General features: G+C 39.1%; 1 protein-coding gene across 3 annotated transcripts in view; it reads right to left on the bottom strand.

Annotated features, from left to right (window-relative positions):
- Nucleotides 1–11,722, bottom strand: part of asap3 (ArfGAP with SH3 domain, ankyrin repeat and PH domain 3) — a 29,532-nt gene extending 17,810 nt beyond the window's left edge. For all 3 annotated transcript variants that reach the window (XM_077538788.1, XM_077538786.1, XM_077538787.1), the window contains exons 1-5: nucleotides 11,355–11,722; nucleotides 6,770–6,842; nucleotides 2,943–3,088; nucleotides 1,540–1,614; nucleotides 74–123 (exon numbers count right to left, since the gene is read on the bottom strand). In XM_077538788.1, coding sequence (XP_077394914.1) covers nucleotides 74–123; nucleotides 1,540–1,614; nucleotides 2,943–3,088; nucleotides 6,770–6,842; nucleotides 11,355–11,480 — 470 coding nt within the window. In that variant the 5' untranslated portion in view covers nucleotides 11,481–11,722. The remainder of the gene's footprint in view (nucleotides 1–73; nucleotides 124–1,539; nucleotides 1,615–2,942; nucleotides 3,089–6,769; nucleotides 6,843–11,354) is intronic.
- Between the last annotated feature and the right edge of the window lie 306 nt (nucleotides 11,723–12,028).

The raw sequence follows: 12,028 nt of genomic DNA, 5'->3' as shown, positions 1-12,028 counted from the left end.
AAATGTGAATTTAATGTTCATGGAGGGGGGTCAAAGTAAAGAAGGAAGGGACCTGGCGTATTACAGTAGTTACATTTTTAAGTCGTACTCCTTCCAGCTCCTCTCCATCTGTTTCTTCAGCTCCTGAGGAAAACACATGAGAATAATAATAATAATAATTTTTAAACATACTGTACAGAGTGTCATTGTAGTTCAACTGACACTTAACTTTTCTGCTATCTGGCTAAACCGGCTTCCACCAGCCACCATCCGCTGTGTGATTAATATACAGTGACTGAGGTCACGCTTTTGCTCGTCTATTACCATGGTGACGCTTACATACAGTCAAACAATAAGCAGGTTATATCTGCTTGGAACATTGTTTTTTTCCATTCGTCTTTATAAACTGCTTTATAATTTTATTTATAGGCGACAATGGGGAAATACGCGCAAAGGTTTGTTGAGGACATGGATGTCTTTTGCTGGTCTGGGTTTAGATTTTCTGACTGAATGATTACCATTGGGAAAATATCTTTACAAACGTGTGCGTGTGTATATGTTTCTAACCATCCTTCCAAGGACAAGACTCAGCACCACCCCCTGATGTCATTTTCATTTATGATTATTTTTAGGTCAGAATTTGTCATCATTTATTCTCATACAATTATGATTTTGTCAAATTTGAGTATTTTTTTTTTTAAATAATACAGAAATTATCTTCTGAAATAAGTTAGTATTTTTTGTTAAATTGTTTTTTGTTTTTTTTTAAGGAAAATAGAACATTTAACAGATAATCTAACAACCTATTTTGGAAGGTAGTGCATTAATTTTTATTGTTAGTTATTTTATAAAAATAGTACTATTAAAAATTAGGTACATAATTTAAATTTTAAAAATCTATTTAAAAAATAATAATTTAACCCACTGTGGAAAATAATACTTAACAATATTCCCATTAAAATGAACTAAATATTTAACTTGATAATAATCAGCATCATATTATTCATTTAAACATCATACTGTTAAGCTTTCCATTGTTAACGCAAAACTTGAGAAGAAAGATTATACTAAAATGAAGTAACCACTATATTTTAAAATGGCTGATCGTTGGAAGGAAAAAAAAAATCATAGGCCAAAATAAAAAAAACAAAAAAAAAGTTTTTACAGGACCACAAGTTTTATTATTGTATTATGAACATTATTATTGATTCACTTCTGACAGAAATTATGCAAACTCAACTCATCACCCTCTTAAAATATTTTTTTTTTATGCTTAAATCCTCTCCTCATGATACAAATGGTTCAAAAAATCTACTTAGTCAGTTATTTTAAGAAGGCATCGATATGGAAAATGCCATTAACCATGTTCCATCAAGTTGTATTATGCTTTGCTTATGTATTCACTCTGACATTCGTTCTTTCGGTTATTAAGATCACTCACTGATTTTGGAAGAAAAACCCGCCGAAGCCTCCTCAAGTGCTCTTGTTCCATTAGAGTTCATTTAACTGAAATCGAGTTTAACGTTCATTCGGAGACTATCAAGGGAACTTTTCACGCACCAATCTGCTGTCGCGCAGCTCCGATTTCAGCACATTTTCCAAAGGGAAGGCCATGATGTTGTTGAGGTTCTGCACCTGGAACATGTCAAGAGTGCAAGAAAAGCACAATATATCAGGTTTTCAACTCGCTGTGTGTGTTACAAAGCAGTTCAGAAGAGGTTATTTGTAAGAAAAAAGACAGGAGAGCTAAGAAATGTCATAAACAAGGCCATTAAATTTAAAAAATCTGTTGTATAACCCAAAATGCTATTGGGAATGTTTTTGGGGGTCCTTCAGCTGAATTCTTTAGCTACTAGGGGTGTGCTAAAAAAATCGATACGGCAATATATCGTTGCGGGCCTCATTACAATACACGTATTGATACGCAGGTGTCAGAATCAATATTGCTCGTTATCTTTAAATAGGCAGTTAACGTTTGACTTTGCAGCTTGCATTGTACCTAAAAAAATAAAAACCAGCAGCGTCTTTGAAGTTAATTGACTTCAATTAATCCAAAAATAGCTCACCAGTGATTGGACACTGTGTCTTGCTAAGAAAAATGAAAACAGAGGAAGAATATACTTCTAAACTTAACATGGCACATGTCTGTAACAATTTTCGTATATTTTGTTTAAAAACGAAATAGAATGTGTTACACGAAAAAATAATGCTGTTCTTATTTCCCCAAATATTTCAAATAAGCACATTTTAGAGCTGTAATTTTAATACTTTGATATTTTTGCTCATATCGGCTCATGCATATGAATACATTTTCCTGGTGTGTCTGTGAAAGCTGCTCCTTGCTCTGCAGTGCGTGCACATTTAAACCAGGCATGCCGCTTGGTTGCTAACAAAAATATTTTTGTCAGTCAGCATAACAAACATCCTTTAGGTGCACATATGCAAGTAGATTAATGTAATATATCGGAATACGTATCGCCTTGAAAATCAAGTATTGGGATACATATGTATCGCGATACGTATCGTATCGTGACCCCTGTATCGTGATACGTATCGTATCGTGTGGTTGGCGTCAATACCCAGCTCTATTAGCTACCAAGTTGAAATAGAAGAGAATGATCGGAAAAAAACAAAAACTTGCTTAAACATTTCCATTCATTTCACACAGATGAGCAAGGGAGTGTAGGTGACAGAGTGCTCTCGTCTGTGTGTTGAATCACTTATGGAGGTCTGTTCTTAATTAAAATCTCCATAGAAACTATCAGTGGGAGGCTTCAGTGCGCACACAAATACACACTCTTTTAATTTGAGCAACGGACTAATGACTGTGTTAGTCAAGCAGCTCTATTGTCCTACAACCTGCAGCTCTCCCGCCAACTGGTTATCCAAATGATTCATTTCTTCTCCCTAGTGTCAAGATAACCTCGTTTCCCTTTGTTGGAGTCGTGTTGAAGACCGCTCACCAGATTCTTGAGAAGGGCCGTGACTTCTCGGGTGAACACGGCCATGTTGAGGAAGCCGGTGGAGACCTCGTTGTTGTCCTGGCTCAGGTGGCTGTTGCCCAGCTTCTCCAGGACCTCCGTGTACTGCTCCTTGGCTTCCATGTGAGCTGCAAGATCCAATACGGCGTCAGTCGACGGCATGTGGGTTCCATTAGTTGTCCCGCCGTAGAACACAAAGCAGCTTAAAAGGGTCTGGATTTAATGAAGTGAAGTGGACTGGATATATGGGAGAAAGTGAAAGTTGTTTTTTTCTCGGATGAGACAACGATGAATCATTTTTCAAACGAATTTGTTACGGGTAAATATGTGAAAATTAAGACACGTCTTACGGTAAATTTGACAATGTTTTTGCTTTCGACTTAGGAGTTGAGTTACAAGTGAGCCTTGGTTTTTCATGTGTGGTTTTTCAGCGCTTTTACACCTGTTAGATTCAAAGTCAAGTCTGTTAAATGTCAACCCCCAAATTTTTTGGGGGGCAATAATATGTTCTATGCAGCCCCACTAATCTAAATATGTTAGTCTGGTTTATATTGTGTTAGTGGAATATGAGTTAAGCAGCAAAATCCAGCCATTTTTATCCATCTCAGGGGGCAGCCATTTTGCCACTTGCTGTCGACTGAAGATGACCTCAATGTTGCTAAGGGTTCAGGCAGCGACCAATCACAGCTCACCCGTTTTGTGAACTGTGATTGGTTGTTACCTGAGAACTGAGCAACTATGATGTCACACTCGACAGCAAGTGTCAAAATGGCTGCCCCTGAGATGGATCAAAATGGCTGGATTTTACTGGTTAACAACCAATCACAGTTGAGGTAACAACCAATCAAAGCTCAGCTTCAGAAAACAGGTGAGCTGTGATTGGTCACTGCCTGAGCCCTGAGCAAAATTGATGTTATCTTCAGTTGACAACAAGTGGCAAAATGGCCGCCCACTGAGATGGATACAAATGGCTGGATTTTGCTTCAGAACTAATTTTCAACAAATGTAATATTAATCAGAATATCATGTTTAGTTAGACTAATGACGTCACACATAACATAATTTTGTCAAGAAACATTTATGGTTTACTTCCACTTGAAGGCACTCACAAAGGTCAGGGATCGAACCCACATCCTCTGGGTTAGGAGATAACTATTGTACCACTGATCCATGCCACTCTATGCTGCTCTGCGCTCGTCACAGCTACAGTGAAATGAAAAAGAAAAAAGCCAGGTGGATTTGTTCACGAACAAATTGGTTTCCAATTTTTCTGACAAGTATTGTTCGAGTTAACGCAGAGTGTGAGATCTATGTTTAGAGAGGGAAAGTGTATGCTTGGCCTGGACGTCCTATGACACAACACAACCGACTCTGCTTTTTGCCTCATTAGTTTGTTTTCTCGCAAATTTCTCATAAAATCATACACACAAAACGCCACAAAAACAATGACGAACGCTTAAATGCGACACAGATGTGAAAATCTTGTTAAAGCGAAAATCAAGAGTCTGTATTGAATTACAACTATTTTGTCATCAGACCACAACATATTTGAGAATGTCTGCCATGAGAAACTTCCTTACATTTTCTGGTTACGTCAATGCAATAAAAAGCGGTCGCACGGGATCTACAAATGCGACGTGCAGGAAAAGGACATGTCGGGATGGCTTTGAAGATTTCCTAAAGTTGGGGGGGATTTGTGGTAATTGAGGGTTAGTTTCTTCTTGAGCTTTGGAGCCGATTAGATTCGGACATTTTATCATGTTGCAATATCTTACCAAACCTCATTCTATCGTGAGTTTAGATATTAGTCACACACATTAGAGGGCAAGTCAACCCCACCCCCCCAAAAAAAAATTCTTGACAGTAGTATGTTATATGTAACCTCACTAGTCTAAATACGCTGCGATTGGCTGGCAACCAGTTCAGGGTGTACCCCGCCTACTCCCCGAAGCCAGCTGGGATAGGCTCCAGCACCCCCCGCCACCCTTGTGAGGAGCACACGGTTAAGAAGATGGATGGATGGATGGATGGATGGTCTAAATACGGTATTCTGGTTAGTATTGCATTAGTGGAATATGAGTTAAAGAGCAAAATTCAGCATTTTTTTTTATCAATATCAGAAGGTGGCCATTTTGCCACTTGATGTCGAGTAAAAATGACATCACAGTTGCTCAGGTCTCAGGTAACAACCAATCACAGCTCAGCTTCAGAAAACAGGTGAACTGTGATTGGTCGTTACCTGAGCAACTGTGATGTCATCTTCAGTGGACAGCAAGTGGCAAAATGGCCGGCCCCTGAGATGGATAAAAACGGCTGAATTTTTGCTGTTTAACTCATATTCCACAAATGTAATATTAATCAGAATGTCATGTTTAGACGAGTGAGGTCACATTTTATTGTCAAGAATTTTTTAAGGTTGACTTCCCCTTTATTAAGTACACATGCGCAATCTATGTAAGATGTAGGTTAAAAAAAAAAAAAAAAAAAAAAAAAAAGTTCATTTTTTAAATGAAAAGTATTAATTTAACAATAAACTTATGACTGAAGTTTTAGCTTGCAAACTATTATGTGTTTCAAATACACCTCGTATTAAAGTAAACATTGAAAACAGACTACATGTGTGAAACTATCACACAATCTGCACATAAAATGAATTTCTACAGCTCATCTTTTGACACACTTTCACATCAACACTTTGAGGTTTTTGCAACCAGGACGGGAATACTAGATGGTGTATACACTAGACGGCTTGTAGGTCAGTGAACATGGGGGGGTGTCGAGGGGGGCAAAGTGACTCATAGTGTTGATGTACGATCTCCATCGGGAGTGATTAAAGGAGCGAAACGACATAATGGTCGAAGGCGGGCGCTTACGATCAGTCCTCTCCTTCACCTACAATTTATGCTGTATGCTTGCCTAAATTCTGGGCAGCCGATGACTGAGTCACTCGCTTCTGGTTTGGAATGGGAAGTTTAGAGGAACATCAAGCGTGCACTTCCTCGGAGCTGGTACATGTTTCTCAATGGCATGCGCACACGCACACAAAGCAATTACTCAGCGCTGACGGAATCACATATCGTTAGCACGTTGGCCTCTTGATGCATGTAAACACGTTCATTCATACTGTACAGCCCACAAACATGCAGCAGCAACTTTAGATACCGTTTAAGGGTATCAATGGGTTATTATTAATAACAGCTTGCCAAATAGTGAGCCAAAGCTGAGCTCTGCGGTACTTCTTTGCCCCTCTCTACTCATTATGGAAAGTAGCTCGTTTCAAATTATGTCATAAACTTTCAAGCGAGGGTTTTTAAACAGTAGCAGAAAATGGTGAGGGCAGAGTTAGAACTTCAAAATAACACGAGAGTATAATAATCGACTTTATTTGAATCTGTACCCAAATTTCAAAGGATGAATCATCCTTTTGTTAATGTCAAACAGGAGGCTACTCATCCATTTTGATAATACTGTACCTAATTTCATATGGACAATTATTATGACTATATACTTGGCAAGGGTCATAAGTTTGTAATGCAGTGTTGACATTGGCTATCTGCCACAATTTCCCAAAATGACGTCAATCGTTTCATTTCCTATCTCGCTCCTGCTAATCAAAGCGCGTCAGACAGCCTGTTGCACGAGTTAAGGTCAAGAATGAACTTTTCTGCTTCACACTCAACCCAGCAGAGATGATAAGTGCAGTGTCAACATCAACAAATGACACACGGCAGGCGGGCGACGCCTGGCCAGCGCACGACAACATGACGACATTAAACGCGAGGAGGACAGACTTTGAGCAGGAAACTCACTGAGTCCTGAGTTGTGGATGGCTTTGATCATCTTCTTCATCTTTTGTAGAGTCGTGTGATCCATTTCCAGGGACTGTAAACAACAAAAAATGGGACATTAGATTGCCATCTTCGAGGTAACCCATTTAGGAAGTATAGGTCGGATGGAATTGACTTCCCAGCCACAATATCAGATTTAGAGGTTCGATATGGAAGGAAATGACATCCTGATACAGGTTTTTATATACCAATACGATATATGTCCCGACACAGTATTTTTCCGTAGTCCTTCTGTTGTGTTTATTTTAGTGTTGTTCCGATACCGATACTGGTATCGGCAGAGGCGCATCAAAACAGTGGTATCGGTATCGGTGAGTACTCACAAGTAACATGCCGATACCATTAATTCCAACGCTAATATAGGATTTTGGATGCATCTTATGTCTTGCCGATAAGATATCCTATTGGCCCTTGAATGCTCTGAACCAATGGCAGGACAGCGTTTTCATTTGAGGGAAAAAAAAAAATCGGCCGATACTGCAAAGCTGGGTATCGGGATCGGTATCGGGGGCCAAAAAACGGTATCAGAACAACACTAGTTTATTTCTTAACATGGGTCAATGTGACCCAAATATCACATAATGCAATGCAATGTTTTAATATTTAAAAAAAAACTACATTAATGCAAACTTTTTGAGGACTTTTCTCTATTTATATAATATGCATTTTATATAGACCAAACAATAAATAAAAACATATATTGTAAAATAAAATACAAATATTCAGTGGCTAAATAAATACTGCTCATATTACACAGATTTACCTATTGTAATGCAAAAGGTTCCCACAGCATGTAACTAAAACAACAACCTGTGAGCAAGCATGTCAGTCATCTTCCTTCATACATCACTACAAATGATTCCATCTTACTTATTGTCACTTGTCTGGCTCACCTAGTCAATTTTATAATATACAAGGTCCAACATAGATATTGTAATTAACATTCCTTCCCAAAGTGCATGTGAAAACACACCAAGGAGTCAGCTAAGGTTGCCTAATTTATTCCAAAGTCTCAACTTGCTTCACATCATGTTCTGAAAGGCCCTCTGGGGAAACTTGACACTCAAAATAAAATGTAAACAAGCCATTCATCCATTTCGGGTGTTTGTCCAGCGTCCAAATTTTGTGGTATAGCCCGGGGGTCCCTCCAGATCATCCTGGGGGAGACTCCTCGTGGTCCCAGGTGGAAGCCCCTATCACACTGCTTGCACAAACAGGCGCTTTCCCGCCATTTCAGCTTTAATAAAGACACTTTGTTCATGTGGATGTGTGCTATATAACATTGGAGACTGTTGTTTTTGTATTTGATTTTAGTTTTACCTTCAAGACAGAAGTTGATGCATAGTAACATCGGACAGTTGCTTGAGTCTCATGTTCACGATGCTTCTAATTCCGTATCTTAGACACGTAGCTAGCCAATGTGTAAGATAATGTCTCTGTTTTTTTCTAAACAAGCAAGCTTCAACCTTTTTTACTCGACCTCACACAGACTCGCTTTTCCGCTGGTCCAGACACGAGGCGCTACTCCACCAGAAACAACTTTAATGGGGCAGAAATTCAGACGGAACAGAGACTCTGTGTTGTTAGGTGGTGCCGTTTAATGCGCCCTCGCTCACTTTTGGTCAAGTTCATTCCCAGCTCATCACAACAAGTGTGGGTCCACTAATTAATAGGCTGAGTGGATGCTGTGAAATGTGACGCAGTGATTGGGAAAGTGATTAAAAAGTGAGTGTGGATATGGGACTGTTGGTGGCAGAGGATAAACACAGTGGCAACAAACAGTACAGTGTTTATAGTTTGGTTAAACACACGTGGGCAGACACACTTAATGAGGGCATGGCGCTCTGTAACTCACTCGGGCGTCAGCTTACTTACTGCAGTTTTCCCGTCTTTGTGGATTGTCTAGTTATTTCTATGATGTAAGAAAGATCATCACCATTTTGAAGTGAGCCCTAGCATGTGCTAAAGCTAAATTAATTGTAGTTTGTGTGTTTTAGGCTAACAGCTTGAAAAGTAATCCGACAGCTCTTGCCAGTCTATATGGAGTACTTGAGAGCTGCTAGCGACTAGCGCGGCTAGCGGCTAACGCTGGAGCCGCCGCTAAAACCTGGTAACAGATGCCGTACAACAATACAAAGTCAGCGAAATGAATTTTTTTTAATCTTTTTTTTTTTTTTTCTGATTGAACACGATTTCGAGACAAAAATTATTTGTGTTGTTGACGTCGGTTTATTTTGAAGTTGACCTTCTCACTCCGTTAACGGCGTGTGCTATCATGCGTAGCATTAACAATAGGGATGTAACGATATCCAAACATCATGATACGATATTATCACGATATGAAGGTCACGATACGACAATTATCACAATATTGTGGGAAGGTTGGCGACACAAAAAAGGTCACAATATTGAAAAAAAATGAGCTCATACTAAAAAAAAAAAATCACAATATTGTGCTTTTGTACATTACAGCAATGCATATAAACCTAAAATCTCTAATAACACTTAATATTGAGGCACTTACTTGCTAATGCAAGCGCACATTGAGTTCCTCCACATATTGACTCGTTTCACAAGCATATTTTGTGCCCCTTTACTGACCATTAATGTGGATTTTAAACATAGAAGGACCAAAATATTCCTTGTGAAAATTAAACTGCACTAACAAACTCGGGACTAGGGGGTGCTAGAACTACACAAATGGAAATCAACCCGACTTTTTTAACAGGTGTGATGCTTTTAATAACGTAACATGACAACGACGATATATTGTGGCAGTTTTGATATAGTGATATCACGATATTGCCGTTAACTTTACATCCCTAATTAACAATTGTTCCTGCGGTTGGCTTGACAACTTCTTCCTGACAGTGTACACGTAAATAAACAAGAATCTGAAGCAGAAGAAAAATGCATCAAGCATTTTTTTTAACTGAGGTACTCTATGTGCATGAGGACTTCTATGTGGTCTGAATTTTGTGGGCACGATGACATACTTACTATACTTACTTACGATACAGATTCTATTTCAACATTCCCACAACGTCGTTTTGACAGCAGCTGCTGGAAATGAGTGACACTAGTCGTACGTTATATTTATAGGAATGAAGAACCTTTGTCATCATGTAGTAAGGTTAGTAAGCAAGCTGCAGAGTGCACATGGGGGAGAGAGAAGAGGGAAGGAATTGCCAAACCCTGCAAACCACAATCATGTCCACATGTTACCCTCTCACCGTTAATCAACATGTCCCAGACTAAATACAGTATACCCAAGATATATATGGCGGACGGGGCCTTTAACATACAGTATTCACCCTTGAGCTGCTATTTTGAAGGCCATAAAAAGTGTTGTGCACTGATATGTTTTGCAAAAAAAAAGATTACTTCATGTTCACACAATAACATCTGCTGTGATGTTCTTGCTGACACATCACCAGCACTGCAGTGACGTCCCAGAATCTTTCTGTTTACTCCTTATTTTGCACAAGATAGGACAGGAAGGACTAACCGGTGCGGATTATTTGCTTTATGGCAAAGTTCACGGCAGCCTCCCTGCATCTCTTCCTTCACTCGAGAAGCTTCGGATTGACTGCTTTTAGACTAACAACACAGGGAAAAAAACAGGCCCTGAAGCTTAAATATAAATATTACCGTACATGTCTCATCCATATTGTATTCCTATGACAACTTAGGGGAAGAGCTCTGACATAATTGCCTAAAGAATATTTGAACTCTCATTTGCCCTAAAATGAATCAGATGTGTCTTCATAATTTTAAACACTTAGTTTATTTAGTGTTTGATTATGCTAAAAAATATTTTCACAAACACTGAAGTCAATTTAGAGTCCTCCAAAAACCTTCCGCATCAAAGACAGTGAAATATCTTTAATGTGTTGTGTCCCCGATTATCATAAAAGTAATCTTTCTGACAACATTAAAGACAGTGAAACGCTTTCAAAAAGCTGTGGCTTTTATGTTTTTAATTAACCAAACGTAACTGTTTATCTACAAAGACAAGTTTTTAAGTCTTCAATTACAGACACGTTGCTTTCATTAAAATGTACTTTCAGTCCTCACACAACTTAAAAATAATAATAATAATTAGGAACAACAAAGATCATGAACAGAGATAGATAAACCTCAGTTTTATTTTCAATGAACCTATGATACAGGTTTGTAAACATCAAAGGCAATTTTGTCAACTGAACATTCTTTTTAGTAAACATTAAAGAACACTTCAAGTGGCTTTACTGTCGTCAACAATTGGGTCTTCAAACAATCTAGCTAATGTTTATTAAACATCAAAGCCAATTTTGTCTTGGGAAAAGTACTAAATCTACAGCGACACCTGATTGGTAACACCTGTACACCTTTCTTTTTTTTTTAACACTGGAAAATCCCATTCTGGCACATGAGATCAGAATTGAGATAAATAAGACCGGCAATAAGTAGGCCAGTCTAAAGGTGACTATTGCACGGAAGTCAAACTATTCACGCCGCAGGTAAACACCTTTTCCTTCCCCGCCTCCCTCCCTCGGTCACTCACCTCCTCTACCGCTGACACTGTGCTCCGACAGTCGCTCATTTTGGCCTGAAAGGTGGACGTGGCCGGTGACGACAGATCCTCATTGGTCAGAACCACAAAGTCCGAAATGCTGATTCTCTCCGGCATTTTTGCTCAAAAGTTTTCCCTATAACGAGTAACAAGATTCAAATCACTGCGTTCTGTGAAACCACGCAAAGCTTGCGCGCACGCAATTAATTCCCATTGGAAGCCAGAGAGCAGTGCGTGAAAGTGTCCAAAAAGTAAACTCGATCGAGCTGAAAGGAAAGTGTGTGCGCACTCTATTGTGCGCCACACAGACTGTAGGGAGGAGGAAGAAGAGGGAGAAAGGGGGAGGGAGCCAGCGCAAATCATCACGTGGGAATGTTTTTGTGGCACTGCAAGTTTCCAAGCCCGGTCTCACCTCTCACATCTCTTTTGCTACACGGTCACGATGTGTTTGTGGTTACCATGGAAACGCAGCTGAATGCGCAGGCAGCACTATTTGCATAGGTAGCCTACACGGAGCACAACAGTTTCATCAAAATCTGTCTGTATACTCGGGCTTATTAAAAAATAAAAAATAAATAAATCAAAATAATAATAATAATAATAATACATAGGCCTAGAGACAGAGAGAGAGAGAGAGAGAGAGAGAGAGCGCTGCTAGCTGTATT

The sequence above is a fragment of the Festucalex cinctus genome, chromosome 12 (assembly GCF_051991245.1).
Source record: "Festucalex cinctus isolate MCC-2025b chromosome 12, RoL_Fcin_1.0, whole genome shotgun sequence".
NCBI classification, from domain to species: domain Eukaryota; kingdom Metazoa; phylum Chordata; class Actinopteri; order Syngnathiformes; family Syngnathidae; genus Festucalex; species Festucalex cinctus.
The sequence above is the reverse complement of the archived record's forward strand: the minus strand, read 5'-3'. Positions and strand labels throughout refer to the sequence as shown.